The sequence below is a fragment of the Ursus maritimus genome, unplaced genomic scaffold, assembly GCF_017311325.1.
Source record: "Ursus maritimus isolate PB19 unplaced genomic scaffold, ASM1731132v1 scaffold_14, whole genome shotgun sequence".
Taxonomy (NCBI): Eukaryota; Metazoa; Chordata; class Mammalia; order Carnivora; family Ursidae; genus Ursus; species Ursus maritimus.
The window spans coordinates 48,766,903-48,794,784 of record NW_024423786.1 but is presented as its reverse complement, the minus strand read 5'-3'; the positions used below and the strand labels follow the sequence as shown (position 1 = coordinate 48,794,784).

Genomic DNA, 27,882 nt, shown 5'->3' with positions numbered 1-27,882 from the left:
CCTGACATGGGGCTCAATCCCAGGACCCTGAGATCATGACCTGAGCTTAGGCAGATCCTTAACCGACTGAGCCACCCAGGTGCCCTGGAGGGAAACTTGAAAAAGTTTCTGAGAGGTGCATCCAGTGATTGGGCCCCATGCAGGATGGCAACTAGCCTGGAGTTCCCTCCTTGGGCCGCTCTGGTCCATCTCTTTATGGGGAGACTTAGAGAAAATTCCAAGAGGCACATCCAGCACCCAGGCCCCATCTGGGACCTTATCTAGGCCCTGGTGCCCCCCCCAGGGGTTCCTAGCTGCCCAGGCTCATGCCTGCCACGCCAAGAGGGACTTACAGATTTTTTTCTGGAGGTGCATCTGACGCTCGGGGTGCAGGCATCCCAAGGTCAGCCTGGGATGCCCTCCCGGCCTCCATGCACCTTTAAGGGACCTGCATAAGGCTGTCCTGACTGGAGGAGAAGTCACTTTCAAGTCTAAATCACCAGTTTCATCCCAAAGGGTCCTTCCTCCATAACTGACCCCAGAGCACACCAGGGCATGCCAGGCTCTCTGCCTGTCTCCTGGGAGCCCAGCAGCTCTAGCCCACCTGTCCAAGGCCTCACTTTGGAACCTGGCTCCCGTTCCACCCCCTTCACCAGGACCTCCTAGACTACCTTGCCCTCAGGGCCTGGCTCCCCCAAGGCCGGGTCTAGAAGGCCCCGGGATACGTCTGGTTCGCTGGGCCTATATCCCATGCAGGCCCACCCTCGGTAGCTTCTAGAGACAGCTGTGCCACAGCCTGAGTGGCCAAAGGAATGAAGGAGTGGAAGACAGTGGTGGACGAGGAGGGGTGTGGATGGTGTAGTCTGTGTGACTCCCTGCAAGGCCTCAGGTCAAGAGTCAGCGTTTGCTGACCTTTCTCGACCACAAATGAAATCCCCCTCCAAAAACAAAAAACAAAACCCCACTCAGTCACACCTTGACCTGTCTCGGTAGTGGCATTTTAATGGCTTTTGTCGGTGGCGGCAGCAGCAGGAGGAGGAGGGGGAGAGTTTGCCTGCCCCCGGCATGGCTAGCCATGCTCTTTCCACTGGACCAAGGCCAGGAAGGTGCGGATTTCCATGGGCTGCAGCGTGATGGCAGCAGGGTCCAGTCGAGGGGGAGAGGGCTGGGCTGTGGGGCCTGGGGAGGTGCAAGGGAGAAGTGAGGGGTGCAAATTTCCTCTGCCTTACCCCCTCCTTGTGCTCCTTCCCCTCAGCTTCCACACAGCCATATACCCTCAAATCTGTCCCTGGGGCCTTATTCCCAGACCCATTTTAAACTGTCTCCCAGGCCCTGAATACCATCCCCAGGTCCCCAAATCTGTCCCCAGTGTCTGGTCATCTCCCTCATACCCTCAAACCCTACTCTAAAGACCATCATGCCAACCCCAGGGGTGATGGGCACACTCCTCTCCCCAGAACTAGATACACTTGGAATCCCATCTCAACCCTCAAGACCCAGCGCTAGTTTGCTTAGACCCACTGAAGACCCTTAAACCCCTAACCTGGATCTGAACACTGTCCCAGACACTAGAGCTCTATCCCGGTCCTGGCCAACATTCCCACACCTCCCGCACAACCCCCAGCTCCCGGGGCAGGCCCCCACCCGTGTCTGGTGTCCACTTGAGCCTGGAGGCGCTGGCCCGGAGCTGGTTGGCCGCCAGCGTGGTCTCCTGCAGGTACGTGATGGTGAAGGTGGAGAACAGGTCCTGTAGGCAGTGGTTGGGCCCGGCTGAGTGGGGACAAAGCAGGGTTTCCCCTCTCCCCTCTCTCTCTGTCTCTGCCTTGTCTCCTTCCCACTTCTGCCCTCCTCACCCTCAAATCCAGGGTCACCGGGGAGCTCAGATTGCCAGAGCCCTCCCCTACAGCAAACTGGTGCTCCAAGCGCAGCAGCAGCGTTGTCCTGTCCCAGCGGGCCAGCGTGAGCAGATGTACGGAGGGAGGGAGCTCCCGGCGGAGCCCGGAGAACTGCAGAAAGGGGGTGGGGCCGAGGCGCGGTTAGGAGGCGGGGCTCTGACACAAGGGGCGTGGCTTAGCCGCGGAGGGAAGAGGATCGGCTGGAAAGGGGAGGGCTAAGCCAATGAGAGGATGCGACAGACCCAGGGAAGGACGGTACCAGGCTAGGGGCGGGTCCGAGCCCGGAAGGGGCAGAACAGATCTGGCTTGAGACCCACTGAGATACGGTGGGGATGAAGCTCAGGGGGGCGGGACCCAGCGTGGGGAAGTGAACGGGGCAACGTGGTGGGGCCCAGTGAGCCCGCGGGAGGGAGAGGGGGGCTGAGGCTGCACCAAGACCCAGTCGTAGAGGGATGGGACTCAGCAAAAGGCGGGACTGCCGGGCGACGGAGCGAGTTGAGGTGGTGGGACTAGCTTATGGCCTCCCCAGGACGAGTTAGGGGCGGGCAAAGTGGGTCCCCCCTAAGGCCAGGAAAACCCTCCGCGGTTCACTGGGGTCCTCTCTATCTGGCGGCCCCACCCCGCTCACCTGCTTGCGCGGGGTCACTCCCGGGTGGTAGGGGGCGCCGCCACCGGGGGCCAGCACCACCTGCGGGGCCAGCAACTCCTTCTCTGCCTGCAACCGGTGTCCGGTGGCCGCGGTCTGAGCCTTGTCCAGTAGCACAAGGTGGCGCCCTCGCACCCACACCCCTGACCCCTCCTCCAGCAGCGGCTCCCCTACTCCACGTCCATCATCTTTCAGAAGCCTTCGATGCACCTGTGGGGAATGGCCAGGAGAGGGTGAGGAGTCCCTCTGGCGAGATTTCTGGGCCAGAAATTTGGGTAAGGGCTTGTGGAAATTTCAAGAGAAAGTAAAGAGTGAGAAGAATGGATGTGGAGAAAGTTCTAGCAGGGGACTGCCAGCAGAAGTGGGGATCCAACCTAGCAAGGGACTAGGACAGAGGGAGGTAAGGATCTAACGGGATAGGGCAAGTCAGGGCCTGGAGGAGACGGGGAGTTGGCAGGGACTGGACAAAAAGCTTGGAGTAAACTTTTCACATAGGAATGGAGGTCTCAGCTTACTGGGGACTACACACGGAGGGGTGCACCCAGCAGAGAACAGAGCAGAAACTGGCTTTCAAGGTCCAGTAGGGGGCCAGGCTGGGAACTGGCTGAGACAGGGCTCTGGCCACTCACCATGAGCTCTACAGAGCCATCCTTCAGGCTGCTGCCCCCCTGGGAGCGGTCAGTCAGCACGGTCAGCTGCAGTTTGCCATCCTGGGGTGGGGGCGAGGGGAGAGTGAGGGGCCCCATAGCCAGCCAGCCATGGCCCCCAGGCAGGCACCACAGGGGATGGGACCACCAAGGACAGCTGAGAGATGTTAAGAATGAGGGTGACCCCCCACTCTGTGGAGGGGTGCTAAGAAATGGGGAGCAGGATGGTGGTTACCCTGATGTAAATGCGGCTGTTGACTGGATAGTAGTTTCCTGCCACTGGCTCAGTCTGGTTCAGCTTCCAAGTGGGTCGATAATCCCGCCTGGGGAGGGGGAGGGTTTGGTCAGGCCTGGGGTCCAGCTCCCCTTCCCCAGTCTATCCATTCCTCACTCCCCCTTCATCCCCTCCCTCCCACACTCAGAGGACCAGCAGATGCCGCCACAAGCCTGGGCCCCCACACACCACGGACCACCCTTTGCTGCCCCCAGTCACCCCACCTCCTCTCCAGGATCTCCCGGCCATTGCTGTCTGTGTAGAAGAGTCCCTTTGTCTCCAGCACAGTGTCAAAGCGACTGATGATCTCCTTCCCCCAGCCGTCACTGGACCCGAGGGGATGGCAAGATGATGAGCTTCACTTATCCCACTCTGCCCTTGCCCCCACCCCCCAAGTCCCAGGGGGTGCCACTCACCCCACAGGTATTGGTCCCACTGTCCACTCCAGCTCCAGGTGCCGCTGTCCTGGGTACAGGCGAACCACCTGGGAACACCAGGCTGAGAAGTTCTGGTGCACCTCCTGCACCAGGGGCGTCTGCGGGCACATGGGGGCGGGGGGGGCAAGCCTAAGCCTGCGCACAGGCGAGCCCTGCGGAAACCCACCCCTGCTATAGACCTCACAAAGGCCTACAGCCAGGTCAGCCCCACTCATAGCATGGGAACCTCCCCCCACCTGCCTAGGTGTGATGCCCACACTTCCTATGTCAGATGTTACCACATAATTCTTGAGTGTAGCATGTATGCTTGCTTCCCACCATTACCCCATCTTCCTTCCTTCGAACAGGATTCTAGCTTGGCAAGTGGCTACCTGGAATAAAGACTATATTGTCCAATCTTCCCTGAGGCTACCAGTAGCTGTGTGACCAGAAAATGGTCAAAGAGGTATACACAATGTTCCTTGCTTCTTTCCCTCTCCCAGTGGCTCAAATGCAAATATGACGGCTGGAGCTTGAGCAGCCATCTTGGGCCATGAGCTAGAAGCTGACTATTGAGGAAGGCAGAACAGTGAGACAGAAGAGGCCTGGATGACTCTGAAGTCACTCGGCCTGCCCTGGATGGCCCAGCAGACTTTCTGTTAGACGCAAAGAAACGTCTGTGTTGTTCTAGGCACCATTAATTTTGGCAACTCTTACTGCAGGCAAAACTATATCCTAATGCAGTGACCCACATATGCAGAAGTTCACCTCAAGGGGAATCATGTCAAATGTGAATCTTGCCATTACCTGCCTCACCCCTACCCTAAGAAGAAATGTCAATGAGAGGCCCCGAAAATGTCAATGAGAGGCCCCTGTTCTCAGCCAGATGCACCCTCAGATATCCATCCTAAGTGAGAATCGCCCAAGCCCAATCCAAGTGTGAACTCTCAGATACAACCCCCTCCTACCACAGATCCTTGGTGAACTCTCCAAGCAGCTACACCTGGTTCTCCCCATTCATGAGCCAAGTGGGAACACCCCACCCCCAGTTTCAAAAGCTAAGTAGAATCCTGACACCCACAGCAGATGTGAAGGCCTTCATACTTGCTCCCAAGGAATGACTGTTACTCAACCAGCCGTGAATATCAGCCCTGTGGGAAGATTCTCAATATTCCCCTCAGGTCTTAGCCCCCTTATCTGATAGAGATATAATCCCCACCCCACCCCCGCCCCCACCCACACATGGCTCACCAACCCTCCCAGGCTCCACGCCTCCCCCAACCCACTCATCATTCAAGGCCCCAGACCTTCACCACGCGTGTTTGAGCCCAGTGGCTCACGATCAATGGTTCCTGGCGGTCGGGTCTGAAGATGTAGGCACCCGAGGCCTGGGTGCTTAGGTTGTTGCCTACACTGGCGTTGTACCTGGGGCCAGGGCAGGAGATAGTCCTGTAAGTGACCCCAGGTCTACTTACATCCCCTCCCTGGCCTGGTGGTCCCCCCCTCACCAGTAGAAGGCTTGGCGAACAGGCAGCAGGAGGTTTTGGTCCAGGTTCTCCAACTCCACCAAGAGTCCCGTGTCAGGGTCAAACCTAGCCCGGAGGTACTGGGTAGAAAAGGGCAGACAGACGTTAATAACCATCATCTCAGCCAAGGGCAGCTTCATTCTTCCTGGGGCTCAGGAGAAAACCCAGGAGCTACCCTCCCCTCTTCTCTCTCTCTCCTCACACCTGGCCCTATTAACAAATCCTTACACCTCTACCTTCCACCTTCTCCTCAATCTGACCACTTCTCACCATTTCCACGGCCTTCTGGGACTAGTGCAGCCAACCGCTTACAGACTCGCTCCCCCAGTCGGTTCTCCCCGCGGCCACCAGGGGGCGCCAGTGACACCCTAAGTACCATCCTAGCCAGTCGTCTTGGACCCAGGGTTGACTTGCGCATTTGACAAAAGAATCATAGCGGTTGCCCAGGAGATTTTAGGGGCCAATGGAAATATGTAAATTTTTAATTTCTTTTAGAATCAGAAGAAAACTTAAATGTAATAATAATGAATTTATTATACTCATCTTTTACAACCACCTGCTCATGAAATACAATTAAAAAAAATTTTTTTTTTCTAATGGAAAAAGGGACCCACAAAGGCAAAAGTGCTAGGGCCCATTACAGGCTTAATGCAGCCCTGTTCCTGACATGGCTCCTTAGAAGTAAAAGCCAAAGTCTTTCCCTTTGGCCCTTTAAGTCATGCAGAGTCCAACCTGTCACCCAACACCAGCTCCTTTTGCCCCAGGGGGTTCCTGGAACACTCAGCACCCTCCTGCCTGAGGGCTCTTCCTTCTGCTGCTCCCTGCCTGCCTGGATCCTTCTTCCCCCACAGGGCCACGTGGCTCCCTCCCTTGAGTCTCTGACCTGCCTCATTTAATTTGCAAACTCCTACCACCTTCAGCCCTTACATATCTGTCCAGTGTCACCCATGATTACACTGTGTCCTCATGGTCCCAGGAAAGGACACTGAGGGTCAAAGGGAGGTGGTCACTTACTGGAGGACACATAATGGGGGACTGGTGACTAGACCATGAACCCAAGACCCACTGATCCAGAGTCCATGCGGCTCACCATGACACCTCAAATTTGTCACGGGGGAAGGGAAGGGCATCTGAACGGAGTCTCACCTCATTTTGGATGGCCAAAACACGAGACCAGGACTTCTGGGATCTGGGGTGGCGGTTGTGGGCATGGGAGCTCCGGCCAGGCACCTGGGTTACCGAGTAGACGCTGAAGCCCAGGGCAGGCACTGAGGCTGAGAAAAGCAGCTCCGAAATGTCTGAGCTGGGAGCTATCACCACCTCGGGTAAGGGAAGAGGGAAACTGAGTCAAGAGGCTGTGAGTACACATACTGAGCTGTACATAAAGGGACAGGTCAAATTCCAGGACAGGAATGAGCCCCGGATGGGGAGAAGAAATACAGGTGTTGGCCAGGGAGGATGGGGTGTCAAATTCCGAATTAAAGATTACAGAGAAAATTAATAAAATGGGGGGGAAAAAACCACTTAGGGGCTGCAGAGACTGTGGGAGAAGGGGAAGTGAGGGAGTAAGTGGGGAAGGAAATCCTTGAAGCAGAGAAATGAGGGAAAGGCAGGTTCTGGGGCAGGGAGGGGGAGGAAGAGATTCATAGGTAGAGGCCTTCTAGGATGAGGGAAATAAAGTAAAAAAAAATAAAAAATAAAAAAATAAAATTTGGGGTGCCTGGCTGGATCAGTCGGTAGAGCCTGCCACTCAGTCTCAGTGTTGTAAGTTGGAGCCCCACATTGGATGTGGAGATTACTTAGAAAAAATAAAATCTCAAAAAATAAAATATTTTTTAAAAATTCATGATGAGGCATTAAAAAGGAGAGATTGCCCAAGAGGCGGGGCAGGGGGGTGAGGGGAGTAGGGGGAGCGGATGTTTCCAAGGGGTTATGATGTTAAGGGGTGGAAAAAGAAAAAGAAAGTACTAGGAACAAGGTATTGATGAGGGGAGAGATATTCATGAAAGAGTTACCCGAGAGAGGGAGGTATCCAAGGAGGGAGATGTGTCCATGGGGTGGGATGAGGTGGGGGAGATGAAATCCCCAGGAGGAGGTGTCCAAGGCAAGAGATAATCATGGGGGGTGGTACTCATAGGAGAAATATTTGTCGAAAGGGCTTACATCGCTGGGCACAATTGTGCCATTCGGGTCCCTCACGTCGAAAATGTGTTCGCTGACTGGCAGCCGCACCATCCAATCCACTTTCCGCCCCAAAGGGTTATAAATGGTCACCTGGAACTGGTGTGGGAGGGTCAGATCAGATCAGGCATGGGTCATAGCGGGCCTTCTTGAAACCCACCCACCAAGCGCGGCAACGTCCTTAGGTGATCCATGGGGTGCTTTGGTCTCTCCTACCCCAGCTTCACTGCCCCCCAAGTGATTGTGCCGCAGACCAATCCTCCCAACCAATTTCACAACCCACAGGTACATCAAGAGCCCCTCTTCCCGAACCCCGCCTCCGCCGGGCCCCGCCCCCCCACCTGCCTCCCGGCCCCGCCCCTCCATCCGGAGCCCGGCTCACGCTCTTTGCCGTCTGGCTAAGTGGACAGACACTGATGTTGAGGTCGCGGCAGTACGTTAAGTCCCCCTTGGAGCCGCTGAGCCGCGCCAGCGCATTGCTCAGGAGAACCTGTGGGAGGGAGCGTAAAGGTCCATAGGTCAGCTCTGGAGGCCCACCTAAGTCTCCTCCGTGTCCCCTCCCGGACCCCGCCGCTTGCCTGTCCCCGCCCACGAGTGCTTACAGGCCCCGCCCCATTCCTGTCTCCGCCTCTCTCATCCCAGGCTCCGCCCCACACAGGCACTTCTAGACTCCACCCCACTCTTGACCACGCCTCCTCCGGTCTGAGCCCTTTCTATACCGGCCTCTCCCAGGCCCCGCCCCTTCCCTGGCCCGACCCGCGCACCTCGCAGGGCCCCCAGCCTGCTGCAAGCTGGCGCGCGTAGTCATTGGCCACGTGCTGCCGGGAGGTGCCGCTGACCGCGTCGTGGTGCTGGAGCACCGCCATCGCCTCATCTGCAGGCACACGGTGAACCCGGTGGGGTCTCTGCAGGACTCTCAGTCCAGACCCCAAGGAAACGGGAAAGGCCATGTGTGGGAGGGCAGGGTCCCCAGGGGGGGAAGGGACTCGATGGGGTGGCCGAGAGTCTGGTGTCCAGCTTCAGACACACTCCCGTCCCCTCATCATCTCAACACCTACTGAGGGGTGCACTGTCTCCTGAGCCATAGGGTCCCACGTTGGCCGCCGGACCCGCCAGTGCCTCCAGCTGGTTGCACACCTGGAGGACAGAGGGGGCTGTGTTGGGGCCCGGGACCTGTGGGGACCCCTGGGCGCCCCCTTGAGCCTAGCGCCCACTCACCTGCAGAAAGTTGTAGCTGAGGCGCTCGTAGCGTTTGAGGGCCGGCCGACTGGAAAAGTAGCCAGTCCAGAACTTGTGGGGGCCGTCGGCGTAGGGAAAGAAGTCATCCTGTTTTACAGACCTGCAGCGGCAGAGGCATTGAGGGCAGGGTCACGACCCAAAGGGCAGGCCAGCCCCCCCAAGCTCCCATTTCCCCCCAAATACCAGGTGAGGTTGGCCTTGTTCAGCTCCCAGAGGTAACAGGCGGGAGTGGAGTAGAGAACATTGACGCGGCTCCCGTTGGCCTGCTGCTGGGGGGAGGTGTCCGTGTGTGAGCCCTCGGGAGTCCGCACCTTCCCAGGGGGCCCACAGGTGTGCACATACATCCTCACACACGTGTGCACCTTAATGCATGCGGTGGTTTCAGCTTCTCTTAGCACGCATTTGCAGCGCAAGCCAACGGCCCAGTGTGTGAGACTGAGTTTTGGCAGCAGCTCGGTATTACCAGCATGGAAAGAATTCCACCCGTGAGAGAATAAACCTGAAATCTTTACTGAACTATTTTTTTAATTCCAATTTTATGATTTAAAATTTTTTGTGGGGGCACCTGGGTGGCTCAGTTGGTTAAGCATGGGACTCTTGATTTGAGCTCAGGTCATGATCTCAGGGTCATAAGATGGGCCCTGCCTGGGGCTCTGTGTTCAGCAAGGAGTCTGCTTGAGATTCTCTCTCCCTCTGTCCCTCCCCTGCTTGTCCCCCCTTTCTAAATAAATAAATAAAATCTTTAAAAATTTTTTCTGTGGAAAAACTAAGTAGGACATAGGGCAGGAGGAATCATTTCTCAGCACTGTCAGGGTATCGCTCAATGACACCATTGTCAGAATGCATGGAGGTTCACTTTCAGCCGAGGGAAGGACAAGAAGGTGACCCCCTCTGTGAAGAAAAAGGTGTTTGTTCTGCTTGTGTTGTGAACCCAGTGCCTGGTACACAGTAGGTGCTCACTAAACACTTGAGTGAATGAAGGGAAGTGAATGGGACTACAGGCCTTTATGTGCATCCACGTGTCTACCCTGCACACACAGTCACATACATAGTTACACACACACGCACAGAGGATTCACTCAGCAAACAATCAGGACTTCAGACACAATCTAGAAGCAGAGGCCAGCCCACTCTCCTGGAATCCACAGCCAAGTGGAGGACAGATATTGAAGATAGTTTGTTACAATCAGCCTGGTTGTGGCCTCACAGGTATTTGTGGGGACTGTGTGTACACAGAGGAAAAGGCAAGAGCTTCACCTGCGTTTGGTGAAGTCTTCCCGGAGGAGGAAACACTGCAGCTTGGGTGTTAAAGGAGAAGCCAAAGGTGTTCAGCCCCAAATAACAGCAATAAGCAACCACCGTAATGTGATCATTTACCTGGCCCTGTTCTATGACCTGTGTAAACGAACTCATGAAACCCTGACAGCCTCATCAGGTGGGAGGCACCATTATGCCCATTTTCTAGATAAGAAAACTAAGGCAGAGCGCTTAAGATTTCTCAGGGTCACAGAGCTACTAAGTGGCAAGCTACGGATCTGAAGTAAGGGACTCTATTTCCAATAGAATGGAGTGGGCAGAGAGGGGCAGGGGCAGGAGAAAACCTGTGGTGGTTCAGGACCATGTTATTTACAGAAGAAATGATCACGGTGTCCAGGGCTCCTCGGGGTCACGGGGAGGACTGGGAAATGTCTTTTGGAAGGCCCTTGGTGATGTTCCTGAGGGTGTTCAGGTAAAACAGTGGTGCCGGGAGCAAGTGGAAGGGTGAGGATGTGGAGACTGCCTGTAGACAGCCCTGAGGACAGAACTGATGGGAAGGACATTTCAGATGCGAGAGGCCCAAGGATGTTTGAGTCCTGATTCCCAGAACCTGTTAGGTTACGTGGCAAGGGGAAATTAAGGCTGCAAATGGAGTTCAGGTTGCTGTTCGGCTGACCTTAAAATAGATTATCCTGGATGATCTGTAGGGCCCAGTGTCATCACATGTCTTTAAATGTGGAAGAGGGAGGGGGCGCCTGGGTGGCTCAGTCGGTGAAGCATCTGACCCTTGATTTCGGCTCAGGTCATGATCTCAGCGGCTTGAGATCGAGCCTCACATCTGGCTCCAGGCTTAGTGTGGAGTCTGCTTGAGATTCTCTCTCTCCCTCTCCCTCTGCCCCTCCCCACCCCCCGTGCTAGCATGCACACTCTCTCTCTCTCCAAATAAATAAATAAAATTTTTTTTAAAAAGCGGAAGAGGAAAGAGGGAGTGAGAGTAAGAAAGAGATGTGATGACAGATGCAGGGGCAGAGAGCTGCTGCGTGGCTGGCTTGCAAGATGGGGGGCTATGACTCAAGGAATGCAGGGGGGCCTCTAGAAGTTGGACAAGGCGAGGACACTTTCCCCAAGAGCTTCCAGGAGGAACCCAGCCCCAGTGACATCTTGACTTTTAACCCAGTGAGAACTGTGTCTGACTTCTGGCCTACAAAACTGTAAGGTAATGTATTTCCGTTGTTTTCAGCCACTACGTTTGTTGGTCATTTGTTATAGAAGCCATAGAAAACTAAGAGAGCACCCACTGCGACACATGTGACCCAAGGGCCAGGGATCCCAGCACACTCACGCCCACAAGCTGGCACTCTTACCTGGGCGTTGACCAGCTGGATGAGCCGGTCGAGGTTCTTGAACCACATGTTGGCATTCTCATACTGGAAGTCTGAGCCCATGGTCATTATGGTGTGGTTGGTGCGGTAGTACCGGCCCTACAGGTGGAATGGAGAGTTCCTCAGGCCAGGGTGTGCTGGACCAGCCCTGTGTACGGCTGTGTCGTGGTGTATACGTGGTCAAGACCGGGGGTGCGCGGCACCTGGCTGGCTCAGCTGGGTAAGCATCGAACTCTTGGTTTTGCCTCAGGTCATGATCTCAGGGTTCTGGGATCAAGCCCCATGTCGGGCTCCATGCTCAGCTGGGAGTCTGCTTAAGGATTCTCTCTCTTCCTCCCCCCTCCGTCTGCTCACTCAAGCTCTCTCTAAAATAAATAAATAAATATGGGGCACCTGGGTGACTTAGTCGGTTAAGCATCCGCCTTCAGCTCAGGTCATGATCCCAGGGTCCTGGGATCAAGCCCCGCAGTGGGCTCCCTGCTCACCGGGGAGTCTGCTTCTCCCTCTCCCTCCGCCCCTCCACCCCTGCTCGTGTCACTCACTCTCTCTCTCCCTCTCAAATAAAATCTTTACAAAAATAATAATAAAATAAATAAATAGATCTTTAAAAAAACAAGTGTGGGTGCACATAGAAGAGTGGAGGAGGGAGTGGAAGTGGGTCATGTGGGAGCATAGGGACACGTGTGAAAACAGCCTCACGCTGTGGCGTACTCCTCTTGGGCCCCGAGGAGGGCACTGGGGCACTGCTCCGTGCTGTCTCATGCCCTTGGTGAGCATGTGGGCCGGCAAAGGTTGTCTGCAGTCTTCGAATCAGAAATGCACACAAATCAGGGCAGGGAGCATGGATGGCGAATGGAACGTTACCTTCGTCCGAGGGTGATGAGGAGGTGTTAGGAACGCCCGCTCCGTGGAAAGGGCCCAGTGCATTATGAACACGAGTCTCAGGGGCTCTGCGCAGTAGGGTTACCTGGGCAGTGGCCAACTGCAGGAAGTAATCGACCAGCTCCTTGGCATTGTACTCGGGGCTGCGCGGGTCCTCCACAAAGGGCTTGTCAGCACACAGCGTGTCCCAGCACAGTTTGTCCGGTGGGTTGTAATTATTGGGGAGCACACCTGCATGCCACACCAGGCTCAGCGCCCCAGACGTGCCCTGGGGTCAAAGCCTGCCATGCCCCACCCAGGAGGGACCTCAGAATTTGCAGGGCCCAGTGCAAAGTGCAAATGCTGGGTCTTGTTTGTAAATAATTAAGAGTTTCAGGACAATGACAACAGAAGATAAAAGCAAACGGAGGGCCCTCTGAGTGTGGTCCCAGGTCTCATGCCCCTGGGGCCAGCCCTGCCCTCACCGCACCCCCTTACTGGTAAAGAGGTCGGCCACTGGGGGCTCCAGGCTGGCGCTGGCCCGCCAAACCTGTTCCATCTGTTGCTTCTCCTTCCGCACACTCTTATCTTGATAATCCAGCCGCCCGAAGAAGAAGCCATCAAAGCCCATCTGGAGGTGGGGAGGGATGAGGACCGGGATCAGAGGGCAGGAGAGGGCAGGAAGAGTAGGTGTCCAGCCCTCTCCCCACCAACTGCCAGTCCCTTGGCGTGGGAGGGATGGGTCAGAGCACAGTTAGAAAAAGCACATCTGGAACCAGGAAGGGCTCCGGCTCATTCTGAAGCTTGGGGAGGGGTCCGGTGACACTGCGGGAGGGCTGGGAGGGGCGGGTGCAACGCTGGAACAGACCTCCACCTTCCCCAGCTCAGAAAGGGGCCTGACTCAAGGCTTTCCCCCTTAAGCAGCCTGAGAATGGAAGGAATCAGAGAATGGAAAGGGGACGCCGTCATGGCAAAGATTGTGAAGCCAGATGAAGAATAGGGCAGGCCTCCACCTGCCACCTGGCTTTGGAGAAGAACTGGGATCAGAGCAAACGGGGTGGGGCCAGAGCTCCAATGAGGGGCACGGGTGGGGCCTGGGAGGCACCAGCAATGGGATTCACACCTCACCCAAAGGGCAGGGCCTTCAAGAGGCCAGAGGGCCAGGGGACAGGGCCTCATCCAGGTGAGCTTGCAGGGAAGTGGGGCTTGAGTGGCCAAGGGAGGAGTCAGAGCTAGGAGTGAGGTTGGGAAATCACCTGTGCGAACAGCGAGGCCTGCTCCCGAGAGTGACCAAAGGGGTCAATGTGCCAGGCCACACGGGGGCGTCCATCTTTGCCAAACGTGTTTTCTAGAAAGCGCAACCCAAGTGTCATCTGGTCTATGATGGCTCCGTAGTGGGTGGCTGCCTCATCATTCATCACCCAGCCACCGTTGGCAAACTCCAGGCGTCCTGTGCCGGGAAGGGCAAAGTCTGAGTCAACTGTCAAGGCCAGGACTGGGGCCAGGGGTGGCAATGCAGGGGATAAGAAGGCCTGCCTGCAAACTTAGGCCTGGAGGGAGAAGAGGGGTCCCTCCCAGGCCAGTGTAGCCAGATACGGAACAGAGGGCCCCTGCCTGGCAGGCTTCCCTGAGGATCCCTTGGAGGTGGGACCCTGCAGGATGCATAGGAGTTCTACAAATAAAGGGAAATTCCAGGCAGGCGGCGCTACATGGACATATGGGCCGCACAGGACATGATAAAATCTCAGAAGCTGGAGGATCAGAAACAGAGCTGAGCTGGGCTTCCTCTTTTCACTTCCTTCGGGCAGGCTCACCCTGGCGCACCAGGTCCCGCACAACTTCCTGTGTTGCATTTGTCTGCTGGTGCCACCAACGGGAGAAGAAGGCAATCTCCACATAGATGAACCGGCGGGTGGGCTCCACCAACAGGGAAGAGATGACAGAGTCTAGGATGTACTGCACGCCCGCGTGCTGGACGTCATTCTGGACTGTGGGCACAGGGGTCAGGCAGTTAGGGACAGATGAGCCAAGGGCGGACATTCTTAGACACAGGAGCCCAAGCTGGGCAATGTCCCCCCTCCCAATGTCCAGGACCCAGAAAGGATCTGAAGGGCTCAAAGGGACCACGGGAGCCCCAGGGGGAAGTCCCCACGCTCTACTCACTGCCATAAAAGTACTGGTCCACAGTCTTGAGCCAGCCCACGTCGTCATGTGTGTGGGCCACCAGGTGCACGTTGAGCATGTCTGGATGAACCACAGGGCACGTCTGCACAGGGACCCCAAATACACACATCCTGTCAGTTACCCCGAGGTTAAGAAGCAGGTTGGGGTGCGGGGTGGGGCTGGGGGCACAAGATAAATCTTGATCTAGAGGTGAGTGACTCAGAGAAATGGGGCCAGGCCCTTCCAGGGAGGACACCCGCAGAGTTGGGCATACAGATACAACTCCCTCTTGACGCAAGCCCGCAGGGCAGCTCTCATTCACACCCTGGGGAAATAGTAATAGTAATAGTAGTAGCAAATGTTTATTAGGCATTTGTAAATAGCAAGCAGCCACCCTGGCGGGTGGGGGGCAATAGTATCTCATTTTCAGATGAGAGCACTGAGGATCAGAGTGGTTAAGTGACTTGCCCCAAGTCACACAGCCAGGAAGTCAGGGAGCCAGACTGGAACTCCAGGCAGGCTGACTCCAGAGTCTCAGCTCTGAAGCAATCCCCCCGGCCCCACATACACACATACGTCCAATCACACAGTTAAGTGCATGCGAAGTCCAGCCAAGCCGACCCACAGAAGGAAGGAGGCAGGTACAGAGAGCCCTATTCTCAGACTCACACCGCCAGACCTTTCAATGACGCAAGCATGCCTTCAGACCACACTGTCATATTAACAACCATTTCTAGGCACCCACAAAACAAACCCACCCACACCTCCGGACCCTACTCAGGGCTTCGCTTCAGCTTGTGTACATTTCCGCTCCCGGGCCGCGCTCACCTCGTATCCCGCGGCCCGAACGCCGGGCGCCGCCACCAACAACAAAAAGAGGAAAGAGAGAGGCGGGAGCGGTGGCTGCAGCGCGCGGGAGCTCGTCCTGGGCCCTACAGCGCCCCGGCCGCCACCGCCAGCGCGGACCCCTACAGGCCGCGCGTCGGCGCCCATGGCTCTGCAGCCGCCGCCGCCGCAGCCGCCTCCAGGGGCTTCCCGGGCCCGGCCAAGGCAGGGCAAACGCCCCGCCCCCAGAACCCGACCTAGCCAATGGTTGCTGGCGGGGGCGGGGCTAGGGTGCTGCCGGGCAAGTCACGGGACTGAGGCTTCAGCTCTGGCTGCCCCTGGGGACACGAGGAGTGTAGGGAGGCTTCGGGAGTGTCCCACCTTCGGGTGCTGGTTTCGCAGGGGGAGCCTTTAGTGTCTCGCCGCTTCCGAGTGGCCTCAGAGTGTCCCTTTGTCCCCGTGGACGCAGAGGCTTCAGATTTTCCTCTGCGTGTAGTTTGCTTAGGAAGTGGGAGTGTGTGCGTGGGACCCTAGGATGTCCCATTGATCTTCAGGGCTAGGGTCTTGGAGGGACCTAGCTTGGCTAGGAGCAGGGGTAGATGGTGGTCCCGTTCTGTCCTATGAGGATTATGCATAGAGGAACTGCCCTTGGGGTACTGAGGATGGGAGGTATCCAGCCTGATTGGAAGAAATACCCATGGGACTCAGGTGAGGAGTGACAGGTGACGGAGGACTCAGTCTTTCATGCTTTTCCTAATCCCTATTAGTCCATCCAGCTCACTGGCATTACCCGATTTGTCTGATAAGAAAATGAAAACCCACATTCCTTAGGTCACCAGAGCCTATCTGCTGAGTTGCCAGAGGACAGGGATCACTGTCCTGCCTCTGGCAGCTGACTTAAGGCTTGCGAAATAAGCAAGTGAACGACCAGAAGGCTCCCGGCTAGAGCCCCACCAAAGGCCTGACTGAATGGAGGATCTGGAGCCCTTCCCCAACCAGGAAGAGCACCCACAATGCACAGGAGAGAGGTCCCAAAGAACAGCCAGAATGCAAAACTTTATTATTAACTGGTTTCAACAAAAAAACGAGTGGATACACATAGAAACATGGACAGCATCTCCCCCAGCAGCAGGCAGGGTGGGGAAGGCAGGCAGGAGGGGTAGGCCTAGGGTATTCCCCTCTGCCCAGCAGAAATGGAATCCCAGGGAAAGGGTCAGGTTCCTTCCATCCAGCTGCGAGCCCTGAGACTACCTCATTCAGGGAAGCCCAGGACAGCAGCTGAGGGCAGAGGCTGAACAGCCAGGGGCCAGGCCTGGAGGAAGGTGTACAGAGTAGTCCTAGGCTGACATCACCAGGGAGGCGTCATGGGCTGAGGGTTCTGCAGATATGACATCACCACGGCAGAGATGGACAGCCTGAGACGGGAGAGAGGTGTCAGTCCAGGATGGATAGGCTTGGGTCCCCCTCTCCCACTTACTCAGGAGTTCTCCTTCTCTAGGCCTAGACTCACATGAAGCTACTCATCATCTGTTTAGTGTCCTCAGAACTCCGGGAGTTGGCAAAGCTGATGAAGGAGCAGTAGACAGCGACCCAAGCGCACCACTTCAGCTGGGGAAAGGCAGGTGGGTGGGGGATTTGGTGACAGGCACTCCAATGAGCCCCCACAGGGGCATTCCCAGGCACGGGTTCCAACCCACTGTTTCCACCCGATGCTGCTTAGATCTTATCCCCAAGAATCCCTCAGTCCCAATCCCCCTAGCCTACTCCAGGTACCCAGTTTCTCATGCTACTCTCTTGGCCTTCGTCTCTGACGGCGCCCCTTCCCCCAGGCCTAAGAAGACTGGCCTTTGACATGACATACCTCGTGATGCTAAGAACCCCATCCTTTCTCCACGAGTTCCCTCCAAATTACTTTAAAACCTGCCCCCACCCTCAAACCGACCTCCCAGGTACCTTCCCTGACCCCTGGCTTCCCTCATGGCTCTGGCTTTCTCCGCCCAGCAACACCGCAGCCCCGCCCCCGGGCAGGCCCAGGCCCCGCCCCCTCAGCGCCAGCCCTGCTTCATTCCGAATCCGCTGCCCCCCACTGGCTTCGCTATCAGGCGGAACTACGCCGAAGGAAACTCGGTGCCGCTCACCTTGAGCATGAGGCCGCACATGCTGAAGATCATGCCGAGCAGGTTCATGTAATCCGGCGTCGGGTCGTCCAAGGCCGGGTTACACTCGCTCGGTGGGGGCTTGTACCTGCGGCAGGCTCAAGGGTCAGAGGCACTCAAAGTCCCGCCCCCGAAATGGACAAGCGCGTCCCTGGGCCTCGCCCCACAACCCGAGCCCTGTTTCCTTGACGTTGGGGTCCTCACCTCAGTACTTTGTTCGGCCTTCGTGGGTCCGACATATTGTTAGTGGACATGGCGGGTCGGAGGTCAAGCCTCTTCCGCTGCGGGAGTTGCAGCTTCCGGCGCGGAAACGGAGGGTGGCTTTTAGAGTAGCACCCAGAAGCTTCGAGTTTCCGTTCCCAGCGGCGGGGGCCAGGACTCCTTCCAGCCAGGGGACAGAGAATTAGAAGAGACTGAAAATGTTCCTTGAAAACAAGAAGTGGGAAAAGAAACCCGGAAGCTGGAATCAGGCTTCAATTTTCCCAACACTATCCCGAAAAAAGCAAAAACATTTGAACCGGAAGTGAGAAACAGGAACTAGACTACGGAAGACAATAAGGTTACATCCAAGCGTGGGTTCCGAGGGTTCGGAATCCTCGGTGCAGACCGACGTAAGGCGGCGAGGAAGGGATCCCGAAACAAATGGCTTTCCCTGAGCCGAAACCACGGGGCCCGGAGCTGCCGCAGAAACGGGTGAAGACGTTGGACTGCGGGCAGGGGGCAGTGCGAGCTGTACGATTTAATGGTGAGCTCCCTCTTCATTCCGGGTCTTCCTGCCTTCTGAGGTCCTCAGCCCTATAATCCCTTCCTGGTGTTCCCCAGTGGATGGCAATTACTGTCTGACGTGCGGCAGCGACAAGACCCTGAAGCTGTGGAATCCGTTGCGAGGGACGCTGCTGCGGACATACAGTGGCCACGGCTACGAGGTGCTGGATGCGGCCGGGTGAGCCGGGGACCAAGCCGAGAAACGGGTGCAGAGATCGGGATCGAGGTCGACCCTGACGTTCCTTCCTCTTCCCTCCAGCTCCTTTGACAACAGCAGTCTCTGCTCCGGCGGCGGGGACAAGGCGGTGGTGCTGTGGGATGTGGCATCGGGGCAGGTCGTTCGCAAATTCCGGGGCCACGCGGGGGTGAGTACAAACAAGAGCGTGGATGGCGTAGAAGACCCGCATTATCGTGTAGGTGGTGACAGGGAACCCTTCCACCCCCACCCATTACAGAGCAAGGATCTTTTCTTAATGGCCCAGCATGCAGTTTCCCCAAAACCTTTCACCTCCCCTATCCCTAGTCTTGGCTTTTTTTTCCTAAAGATTTTATTTTATTTGAGAGGGAGAGCGCACAGCGGGGTGGGGGTTGGGAGAGGGAGAAGCAGGCTCCCTGCTTAGCAGGGAGCCCAATGTGGGACCCAATCCCAGGACCCTGAGATCATGACCTGAGCCAAAGGCAGATGCTTAACTGACTGAGGCACCCAGGGGTCCCTCCTTTGCCCTTGCTTTAACCTGCATCCGGAACCGTGCCTTTATCCCAGTCCTCCAAAGTCCAGCCTCCTCTGAGTGGCAATCCCTGTTTCTCAGAAGGTGAACACGGTCCAGTTTAATGAAGAGGCCACGGTCATCCTCTCTGGTGAGTCTGGGGCCTAGGCAGGGTACTGCCCCTGTGGCCCAAACCTGATCTTACCTTCATGCGGGCCCTCACAGGCTCTATCGATTCCAGCATACGCTGCTGGGACTGCCGATCGCGGAGGCCTGAGCCAGTGCAGACGCTGGACGAAGCCAGGGATGGCATATCCAGTGTGAAGGTGTCAGACCATGAGGTCCTGGCAGGGTGAGTGGAGCCAGGACCTCACCCCTCCCCAGTGCCACTGGGGATCACCACTGCCTCGCTACTCAGATTAAAATTTACTCTTCTCACCTCAGCTTGCAAGGCCCTGCACAGTCTGCTCTCCTGCTGATCTTTTAGCTTTTTTATTCATTCCAGGTCTCATTTTTCTTACTCTGCCCAGATGCTCTCATCTCGGATCTTTGCAATTGTTCTTTCTCTACCTGGACTTCTTTCTACTTAAAGTGTTTTTGAGCCTCTATTGCATACCAGTTTTTTTACTCGGTGAACACACAGTAGTTAATGAAATAGGGAAAACTCTCTGCCCACATGGGGTTGATATTCTAGTTGCAAGAGGTAAACAATGAAACTTCCCAAGCAGAACTGCCCAGCCTATTGGCTGGTCTGTTCCCACACATCTCCTGCTGGACCACACGTTTGTTTCCTTATCTTTCAAGTTCCAGTTTAGAGGTCACATCTTCAGGGAGGCCTTCCTAGATTATTCTCAGTCAGCAAGGCTCTATGATGGCAGAAAGTGCTTCTGGCTTTGTTGCAGCTGTGTCCCAAGGACTGGCCCAGAGAGGATGCTCAGTACATATCAGAAACAGATGGAGTAGGTCCTGATTGGCCCTGGGTGTAAGTCTCAAAGCCAGTGCCTTGGAATTCCACTCGAGAATTCATTTCAGTGTTTGTTGTGCATGCTAGCCTTGAGTGTGAGCATGACCTCAAAGGGTGCACAGGAAAGGCAAGCGCAGCTTCCCCCGCCCCCCCCCCACGCCCCCGGGTCCTGGCAGGGTCAGGGAGAGTACAGGGACTGGAGCCATGGACCTACTGGCCCCAGTTGATGCTTCAGCTGGATCCATCCTCTTGCAGCTCCGTGGACGGCCGGGTGAGGCGATATGACCTGAGGATGGGGCAACTCTTCTCAGACTATGTGGGCAGTGAGTGTGGTGGGGCTGTGGGGCAGGCAGGGCAGGTGGGGGGCAGCAAAGGGGGCCCCAGCCTCACCCACCTGCACCCCTCCCCACCCCCCAGGCCCCATCACTTGTACCTGCTTCAGCCGGGACGGGCAGTGCACCCTGGTGTCCAGCCTGGATTCCACATTGCGGCTTCTAGACAAGGACACAGGGGAGCTCCTGGGCGAGTGAGTCCTCGGGGTTGTGGGCCTCTCCCCGCCCCCAGACCCAAGCCCTCCTGACCCCACCCACCCCCAGGTACACGGGCCATAAGAACCAGGAGTACAAGCTGGACTGCTGCCTGAGCGAGCGTGACACACACGTGGTCAGCTGCTCCGAGGATGGGAAGGTGTACTTCTGGGACCTGGTGGAGGTGAGCCTTCTCACCCCAACTCCTTCCCAGGTTGCCTGCTCTGTGTCTTCTTCCATCACTCCCACACCTGCAAAAGGGAATGCTATTAGAGCTGGGGGCTTAGAGGAGTGAGTGAGAAGACAAAGCAGGAAGGGCATTCCTGGCAAAGGGAACAGTGTGTGTGAAGGCTTGGAGGTGTGGCACACTTAGGTCAGGAGACAGAAGTACTGTGGGATGGCAGCAGCAGGGCTAGGTCAGGCAAGGCCACGAAAGCCCAGCTGACCCAGGGACTGACCCTGGCAGAGCAGGGCCGACAGCCACGTCTGAGCCCAGCTGAGATGGGGCTGTGGTTCAGAAACCCTGAGCTACCTCTGAGTATCCCCACGGTTTCTAGTCCCAAATGCTGTAAGCGCTGTCCTGATGTGTCTCAGGCTGGGAACAGACTTACTGTTCTGGCCTCATGGGGTCAGGGCTGAAGCTTGGCCAGGGAAGGTCATCTCCCTAAGAGGGGGAAGAAACTGGGGGGCCCTGGAGACGAGGGACCAGCTCTCTCTGGCAACTAAGAATGTGCCCGTGTTCTGCCTACTTCTCGACAGTCTACCAGATGGTCACCCTGAAGGGGGGAGCACAGGAAGGGACATTTTTGAAGTGGGAAGAGCAATCTGGGGCCAGTTTGAGGGACCGAGTATGCTGAGTGGTGACAGCAGGCTGAGGCAGGAAGTGAGTAGAGGCTGCCCAGTGAGCCAGTGGATCCCGGATGGCAGGAGGGTGGAGAAGCCGGGAACGGACAGGACAGGATCGGAGCAAGGTGGTGGCTGTGAATCGGACCCGGACGTGGTTTAAAGGCCAGGCCAGGAGCACTTGCCGATAAACGGGGTGGGAGGCATGAAAGAGGAGGACCCCCAAGATGTTTGGCCTGAGCCACACATGCTTCAAAGGATGGAGCCACTCGGGTTCATTCTGGGGCAGCTGAGGTTTGTGGTACCTGGGAAGCAATTTGAGGCGGGTGGCTGAAGGTCAGGGAGAGGGACACACTGATAACCACACCCCACCCCTTCCCTCCACAGGGGGCCCTGGCCCTGGCCCTTCCTGTGGGTCCCGGCGTGGTGCAGTCACTGGCCTACCACCCCACGGAGCCCTGCCTGCTGACCGCCATGGGGGGCAGCGTCCAGTGCTGGCGGGAAGAGGCTTATGAGGCTGAGGGGGGCAGCAGCTGAAGGTGGGGGGCCCACGACCACCAAGGACACGGACACAGACTCAGAAGGATCACGGAGACCATTTATTCCAAACACACAGCTGACCGAGGAGGAGGGAGGGACCGGGTGTGCAAGCTAATAAATAGAGGCGAGAGGAGACTTCCCTGGGCCGCAGCCATTCAGTCCTCATTCTTCTCAGGCATGAAGGCATCTCTCTTCTGGGCAAAGGTTTCAGCCACAAGCAGGGGGAAGACCAGGGAGGCGTCGGCATAGACCTGCAAAGGGGACGTGGGTGAGCCACAGGGCCCGTGGCCACACTCTGGGGGACTCTGCACCGCAGCCAGCCGATCACCCCTCACCTTGACAGGCTGTGCGTCCACCCGGATCTTGCCCCAAGAGACAGCTTCGTCCGGCCTGGCACCAGAGTCGGAGCCGTCAAACTCCTGGGCCGTGTTGATGTAGACAGAGTAGTCGGCCCCGTTCCGCTGTGGGGAGCGGCAGGGTGAGCTGGTCAGCCAGTCACTGGATGTGGGGGAGCAGGGCACCAGCTAGAGGCTGAGGGCTGGGTCCCGCATGAAGGAAGCCCGCAGCAGCCCCTCATTCCCCAGTCACATCAGTGCGTGAGCAGAGTGCGAGGTTGGAGGTTGACAGGGTTGATGGGCAGAGCTGCCCCAAACCCACCTGCTGTGTAGCAACAACTCCCACATCTGCTCAGCAGGGCCTGCCACCAAACACAAAGACTCCCCGCCCTGGTCCTGGCCCCGTCATTCCTTACCCGGACCCGCCATTTGTTCCCCCCACAGACGCCAGAGGGTGCCCGTGAGCAGGCAAGTGGCCACCCTGGAGGCCTGGCTCCTGCTGCCGGTCGCCTCCCATTCCCCTTTGCCCTGCTAACTGTCCCCGGCCTTAATTCAGGCACCTCAGAGCCTTTGCACTGGCTGTTCTCTCTGCTTACAAACTGTCTTCCCCAGAACATCATTTCTCTTGCCATCTTGCCATCCCTCATTTCTTCCCACAGCAGTTAACTGCCACGTGACGTGCATGTGACTTGTTCGCTGCCTGGCTCCCTGACTAGGACATCAGTCTAGGAGGACAGGGAGCCTGGCCTGTCTAGTCCACAGCTGTCCCCCTGGCACCTGGCATAGGCCTAGCACACAGCATGGCAAGCCTGCGTGCCACCCGCACGAGGGACCGGGTACTCTGTCCTCACTCACCATGAGGTTGGCGTTGGCGATGTGGTGCTTGACCAAACCCCCGCCCAGGATGATCATCCCAGTGCGCTTGGCAAAGACGGCCTGTGTGTTGATGAGCCGCAGGTCTGGAGAAGAGCGCAATGGTCAGACTGTGGACCCAGCCAGCCCTCCTCCCCTGCTGCTCTGCGGCCCCGGCACCTCACCCTCGACGATGTCCAGGACCAGGCCTGGGTTCTTGTAGGAATGGAAGAAGATCATGTCACCCAAGGAGCCATCTGTGAGCGCTGGGCTCAACACGGGGATGTGGTTCTGGGGAACGGCAAGATAAGAGCGACGGGAGCTCAGAGCCCAGTGGGGGCAGGCTGGTCCCCATCCCAGTGGCATCCCCTCCTCTCTGCCTGATTCTGGGCAGAGTGCTTAAGTTCTCTGAGCCTCAGTTTCCTCAACTATAAAATGGAGAGAGCAATAGCACCATCATGAAGAAACGTGATGAAACCAGACAAAACATGAAGGATTGTGTCGGACAAAGAATGGTAGCTCTCGCTACTCTGACTGCGGGACCTCCTCCTTGGAGGAGCATGGGACCATGTGCCCCGCCCCATGGGACCATGTGCCCCGCCCCAACTGATCCCAGGTGGTCTACGCGTAGAGCCAGGATACCAGGGTCAATTCAGTAGCTGTGCAGCCTCAGACAAACTACCTAACTTCTGTGTCTGGTTCCGCATCTAAGAGTGGAGATGATGAAGTGGTTCTCCAGGTGGCTATGAAGGTGAAACAAGCGAATACGTGCCGAGGCCTGGTATCTGTGCCCCACCCAGCCCCTCACCTTCTGGGCCCAGTAATACACTGATTCTGGGTTGTTGATCTCCTTGCCCAGCCGGGCAATCATCTTGGAAGGTGTCCACTTCACACCCTAGGAGGAGACATTGACTTAAGCCCGCAGTGCCTCCCCCTGACTCCTACCATGCTGGCCCCCAGGTCGTTCCTGCCCCACCTCCGTGTTCTGCTCCAGCACCATCTGGTCCAGAATGGGCATCAACCAATCCTCGAACTTGCAGTAGTTGTCATTGGGCACCAGTAAGTTTCCAATCCTGCAAACATGAGGCATGTGGGCATCGGGCCCCAGGGCCCTCAGCCCAGCTCCCTTGCCCAACACCACTCAGGGCCCCCAACCTGTTGATCCCGTTCTCACGTAGCTCCTTGCCCCTGAGACTGAAATCGCCCAGGTACGTGGGTGCCAGGCACTTGATAAAATCTTCCTCCACACCGCCAGCTGTGGTCACTAAGACGTCCACCTGCAGCCACAAGTCGGTGAGGTTGGCGGTGGAAGAGGGGCCCTGCCCTCATCCCAGGTAGGGCTCCTAACTCCCAACACTAACCCAGTGAATAGCTCTACTGCAAAACAAAAGTAGATCATGTCCCTCTGCTTAAAACTGACCCTGTCTCGGGGCGCCTGGGTGGCACAGCGGTTAAGCGCCTGCCTTCGGCTCAGGGCGTGATCCCGGCATTCTGGGATCGAGCCCCACATCAGGCTCCTCCGCTATGAGCCTGCTTCTTCCTCTCCCACTCCCCCTGCTTGCGTTCCCTCTCTCGCTGGCTGTCTCTATCTCTGTCAAATAAATAAATAAAATCTTAAAAAAAAAAAAAAACTGACCCTGTCTCTATGTCATTTAAATGACCAATAATTTTATTGCCCATAAGACCTAGAGAGGCCAAGGCCACAACCCCACCAGGTCCCCACCATGTTGTGCTGGACGAGGTAACGGATGGTCTCGCGGATGCCTGAACTGATGAGATTGGATGTGTAGCCCAGAAAAATGGTGCAGCCAGTAAGTGGGCGGCGGCTCTTGGTCAGGTCTGCATGGTGGTCTTCATCCTGCGACAGCGGCTCTAGTTTCTTCTCTATCTAGGTGTAAGGGCAGGGTCAAGTTACCCTCTGGCCCCAAACCCTAGCACCTACCACTTCTACCTGGAATACCTGGAGCCAGGGAAAGAACGCCCCCTGTGCAGGCTCCGCCCCATTCACAGCCCAAATCTCAGGGCACACGCTCAGGTTTTACCCCCCCCCCCTTTCAAGGAATCGGAGAGAACGGCCTTTACAGGCCTTGTCCCCTTCCCCGTTGGAAAAAGCAAATCCGAGCTCAGACCCCGCCCTGACTTAGGCTCCTCTTCAACCGCACTGTTCAGAACGCTTTCACTCGTTACCTACAACCCGCCTCCTATCTAGAATCTGTCCCAACTTCATCCTGATTGTAGAATGCTATGGGGATAGGCGGGACAACGTCCTCTTCCCAGCGCAGAAACTGCCGCGCAGAGTGGGTCCCGCCTCTCTCCACCTATTGGACCGCCCACGAAAGGGCACGCCCCCTTCGAGGGGAGCCCCGCCCCCTCCAAGTACTGCATTGCCGCTACCCTAGGCCACACCCCTTTAATCCAGGAAGTTCCGCCCCAGGCTTCACCATGGCGTTGACTTGCTGCACTGCGCGCCCAAAGTTGGTGGCCTGGAAACCAGTGGTGCCGAAGGCCTCCAGTAGCGCACGGTAGTCCACGCCGCGGTTGAAGTCGTAGCCTCGGACTTGGGAGCTCTCGGAGGGCAGGGCCGAGCTGTGCTTTAGCACAGCGGCCAGCGCCGCCGCGGGTGCCTTCCCCTCCGGAGGACCCTCCATGTTCCTGCGGCCGCACTCCCAGATCACAGCCCCCAGGCCAGGCCTCCAGCGGCCTCCAAACACCCTAAACCCCGGCACGCGCTTCTGTACAACAGTGCAGGAAGTAGGGCTCGGGAAAACCTGCAGGAGGGGACGGGAAGTTGTTTAGTCACATGACCCTTTTTGCTTCCCATAATCCAGCGCGCGGCCATGTTTGCGCGTGCGTTCCGTAATACGGAAGCCGCGAGGAGCCGTTATTCCTTGTCAAACCGGAGATGAATGAAGATTCCTACTTTCACTGCCGCCTGCTGGAGACCCACCGCGTTGCGTTGCGCTTTTCCATTCGTTTCTGTCCCTTTGGGGAAAGAGGATGGCTTCTTAGGCGTCGTCCTTGGACAGGATTCGAGTCATCAGGAAATGTCAGATAGTTTCTGCCCCTGAGCGTCTCTCGTCAAATGGTTTAGCGATCGCTGTCCGTACCTCGCAGGTCTCCAGAGCCGCCTCCATATGCTGCGTAAGCCTCTGGTCTTCCCCGGGCAGTTGCAGCTGTCACTTCTTCTGGGAAGCCTTCCCTGACCTTCTTCTGGGTAAGGGACCTCCTCTGGATTCCAAAGCTGATCTCTCTTTCCCTCCAGCCAGACTGTAAGACCCTCGAAGGTGGGGTCTGTATCTCATGGGTCGTCCTAGCCCTGCACAGGGTCTGGTCCAGGGGGAATCCTTTAACCAGGCATTCTACAATTTATGGAGTCTGTACTATCCGTTGGGCTCTGTGTTTGGCGCTTCAGATTTATCAGTGAACAAGATGCAGACCCTGCCCTCCTGGAGTCCACAGTTTGGGGAGCTAGAAAGCTAACAACAGTAGTGGTAAGTGCTATTGAGGATTCAAAAATGATGATGTGTCTTTGAGATAGGGGTGGATGGAGGGGGAGGTGGCCTTATTTGCAGGGACAGGTGGTTGGAGAAGGACACCAAGGAGGTGACATTTGAGCCAAGGTCTGAAAGCCAAGAAAAGCCCCATATGTGAAGATTTGAGGAGGCCATTTCCCCACCATCCCCCATTGGGAAAGAACTGCCAGTGCAAAGCTCCTGAGGCCAGAGATTAGCCCACTTGATTGGAGGAAGAGAATATCCTCCTTGACATATTTGACAGTCCCCACCTGGATCTCAAACTCACCACCTCTGTTCCCACTCCTCCTAACCCTAATCCCCCTTCAGTCTTCCACATCTCATCAGAAAGCCCTCAGCTCAGCAAATAAGCGCTCCGTGCTAGTAGGCTCAACACTGGAGAACTGAGCTTGTTGTCTCCCCTTCTCTCACACCCACACCCGTCCCTCGGCACCTCTGCCAAGTTCCACCGACAAAATAGGTCCCAAATCCAGGTGCTTTTTTTATTGATAGAATTTGGCATCTAGAATTATATTAGTTTCAGGTGTACAACATCATGATTGCGTATTTGTATCCAGGTGCTTCTCTCCATTCTCGCAGCCTCCATGCTGGGCTACCTTCCCTCTAATCCATCTCCCCGCTGTGGCCAGAGAGCCCATTAAGTAGAAGCCAGACGCGTCATTCCTTTTTAGAATTCTATTATGGTGGTTTCTCCCGAGGAGTAAAATCCAGGGTCTTCACCGTGGCCTGTGAAGGTGCCTGCTCACTTCCCTGCCCTCATCTCCCACCACTTGCCCTCACTTCCTCCTCTCCGGTTACACCGGCCTCCAGCCTGTCCTAGAACCCACCAAGCTCGTTTCCTGACCAAGGGAAGATGCACGCCCTGCTCCCTCTGCCTGGAATACCCTCTTCTCCAGCTCCTTCTCCCTGAGTCTCTGCCTAAATATTACCTCGTCCTAGAGGCCTGCTCTGACCACCTGATTCCACCCTTACCTTGCTTGTCATTGTCTTTCAAAGCACCTAATACATTTTGTTTGCTGTTGTCTGTCCCTCCCTGATTAGAACGGCGGCACCGTGTGGGCAGGATTCTCTGGTTTCGCTGCTGTTTCTCTTTGTGCAGTGATCACATACTGTGATCTCAGCAAATATGCTGAATAAATGAATGAACCCACGTGAGGGCATCAGGGTGATGATCCACGAGGAATGAAGGAGGGAAAGAGGTTGATAAATGAATTCAGGGGCGCCTCGCTGGCTCAGTCGGTAGAGCATGTGATTCTTGATCTTGGGGTTGTGAGTTTGAGCCCCACGTTGGGTGTAGAGATTACTTAAAGATAAAATCTGTGAAAGAAAGAAAGAAAGAAAGAAAGAGAGAGAGAGAGAGAGAGAGAGA

The 27,882-nt window shown here is 56.5% G+C and overlaps 5 protein-coding genes across 14 annotated transcripts in view; 2 read left to right on the top strand and 3 right to left on the bottom strand.

The window, feature by feature from the left end:
* Positions 1-963: 963 nt before the first annotated feature.
* On the bottom strand, positions 964-15,493 carry MAN2B1 (mannosidase alpha class 2B member 1). Of its 2 annotated transcripts, none has more exons than XM_040629271.1 (24): positions 15,295-15,493; positions 14,467-14,569; positions 14,118-14,291; positions 13,560-13,753; positions 12,802-12,934; positions 12,410-12,555; positions 11,425-11,541; positions 8,987-9,072; positions 8,783-8,903; positions 8,623-8,701; positions 8,329-8,438; positions 7,947-8,054; positions 7,547-7,663; positions 6,530-6,703; positions 5,366-5,463; positions 5,165-5,282; positions 3,858-3,976; positions 3,666-3,767; positions 3,403-3,490; positions 3,150-3,230; positions 2,503-2,730; positions 1,833-1,985; positions 1,624-1,726; positions 964-1,158 (listed from the first exon to the last, which is right to left on the bottom strand). In XM_040629271.1, the coding sequence occupies exons 1-24, from the start codon at positions 15,457-15,459 to the stop codon at positions 1,049-1,051; spliced, it is 3,027 nt and encodes a 1,008-aa protein (XP_040485205.1). In that variant the 5' UTR covers positions 15,460-15,493; the 3' UTR covers positions 964-1,048. The 2 variants fall into 2 exon arrangements, with proteins under 2 accessions (XP_040485205.1, XP_040485206.1); XM_040629272.1 differs by having other exon boundaries at positions 8,987-9,069.
* An 839-nt stretch (positions 15,494-16,332) lies between these two features.
* Positions 16,333-17,811, bottom strand: WDR83OS (WD repeat domain 83 opposite strand). Its single transcript, XM_008711744.2, has 4 exons — positions 17,652-17,811; positions 17,430-17,535; positions 16,802-16,899; positions 16,333-16,706 (listed from the first exon to the last, which is right to left on the bottom strand). The coding sequence occupies exons 1-4, from the start codon at positions 17,699-17,701 to the stop codon at positions 16,640-16,642; spliced, it is 321 nt and encodes a 106-aa protein (XP_008709966.1). The 5' UTR covers positions 17,702-17,811; the 3' UTR covers positions 16,333-16,639.
* Positions 17,812-17,916: 105 nt separating this feature from the next.
* WDR83 (WD repeat domain 83) lies at positions 17,917-21,928 on the top strand. Its single transcript, XM_008711746.2, has 9 exons — positions 17,917-18,192; positions 18,270-18,390; positions 18,472-18,577; positions 19,022-19,070; positions 19,145-19,271; positions 20,139-20,206; positions 20,301-20,409; positions 20,480-20,594; positions 21,641-21,928. Exons 1-9 carry the CDS (start codon positions 18,090-18,092, stop codon positions 21,788-21,790), a joined length of 948 nt encoding a protein of 315 aa, XP_008709968.2. The 5' UTR covers positions 17,917-18,089; the 3' UTR covers positions 21,791-21,928.
* On the bottom strand, positions 21,834-25,767 carry DHPS (deoxyhypusine synthase). 3 transcript variants are annotated; one of them, XM_040629263.1, is made up of 9 exons: positions 25,422-25,767; positions 24,704-24,868; positions 24,136-24,257; positions 23,957-24,053; positions 23,789-23,875; positions 23,166-23,271; positions 22,962-23,087; positions 22,129-22,183; positions 21,834-22,044 (listed from the first exon to the last, which is right to left on the bottom strand). In XM_040629263.1, exons 1-9 carry the CDS (start codon positions 25,626-25,628, stop codon positions 21,840-21,842), a joined length of 1,170 nt encoding a protein of 389 aa, XP_040485197.1. In that variant the 5' UTR covers positions 25,629-25,767; the 3' UTR covers positions 21,834-21,839. The 3 variants fall into 3 exon arrangements, with proteins under 3 accessions (XP_040485197.1, XP_008709969.1, XP_040485196.1); XM_008711747.2 differs by having other exon boundaries at positions 21,840-22,044; positions 22,129-22,254; positions 22,984-23,087; XM_040629262.1 differs by lacking the exon at positions 21,834-22,044 and having other exon boundaries at positions 22,154-22,291; positions 22,984-23,087.
* An 82-nt stretch (positions 25,768-25,849) lies between these two features.
* Positions 25,850-27,882, top strand: part of GNG14 (G protein subunit gamma 14) — a 4,290-nt gene continuing 2,257 nt past the window's right edge. The window contains exons 1-2 of one of the 7 annotated variants that reach the window (XM_040629269.1): positions 25,852-26,121; positions 26,393-26,471. The gene's annotated coding sequence lies outside the window, so the exon portion shown is untranslated. Of the gene's footprint in view, positions 26,195-26,392; positions 26,472-27,882 lie in introns of all 7 variants that reach the window. The other 6 variants (XM_040629268.1, XM_040629266.1, XM_040629264.1 and 3 more) reach the window with 6 other exon arrangements.

What these genes read in the sequence shown, in the direction of transcription:
- DHPS (XM_040629263.1), bottom strand. Translation starts at nt 25,628, where the DNA reads ATGGAGGGTCCTCCGGAGGGGAAGGCACCCGCGGCGGCGCTGGCCGCT. An exon ending in GAGTGAGGACAGAGTACCCG is followed by an intron (nt 22,184 to 22,961) that starts GTCCCTCGTGCG and finishes CTCTGGTGCCAG; the next exon opens with GCCGGACGAAGCTGTCTCTT. An exon ending in TGGACGCACAGCCTGTCAAG is followed by an intron (nt 22,045 to 22,128) that starts GTGAGGGGTGAT and finishes TCCCCTTTGCAG; the next exon opens with GTCTATGCCGACGCCTCCCT.
- MAN2B1 (XM_040629271.1), bottom strand. Translation starts at nt 15,459, where the DNA reads ATGGGCGCCGACGCGCGGCCTGTAGGGGTCCGCGCTGGCGGTGGCGGC. An exon ending in AGGCCTCGCTGTTCGCACAG is followed by an intron (nt 12,935 to 13,559) that starts GTGATTTCCCAA and finishes CCCCACCTCCAG; the next exon opens with ATGGGCTTTGATGGCTTCTT. An exon ending in AGTGGCCGACCTCTTTACCA is followed by an intron (nt 12,556 to 12,801) that starts GTAAGGGGGTGC and finishes TGTGGCATGCAG; the next exon opens with GTGTGCTCCCCAATAATTAC.
- WDR83OS (XM_008711744.2), bottom strand. Translation starts at nt 17,701, where the DNA reads ATGTCCACTAACAATATGTCGGACCCACGAAGGCCGAACAAAGTACTG. An exon ending in AGGCCGAACAAAGTACTGAG is followed by an intron (nt 17,536 to 17,651) that starts GTGAGGACCCCA and finishes AGCCTGCCGCAG; the next exon opens with GTACAAGCCCCCACCGAGCG. An exon ending in CAGATGATGAGTAGCTTCAT is followed by an intron (nt 16,707 to 16,801) that starts GTGAGTCTAGGC and finishes CTCCCGTCTCAG; the next exon opens with GCTGTCCATCTCTGCCGTGG.
- WDR83 (XM_008711746.2), top strand. Translation starts at nt 18,090, where the DNA reads ATGGCTTTCCCTGAGCCGAAACCACGGGGCCCGGAGCTGCCGCAGAAA. An exon ending in GACCATGAGGTCCTGGCAGG is followed by an intron (nt 19,272 to 20,138) that starts GTGAGTGGAGCC and finishes ATCCTCTTGCAG; the next exon opens with CTCCGTGGACGGCCGGGTGA. An exon ending in CTTCTCAGACTATGTGGGCA is followed by an intron (nt 20,207 to 20,300) that starts GTGAGTGTGGTG and finishes CCCACCCCCCAG; the next exon opens with GCCCCATCACTTGTACCTGC.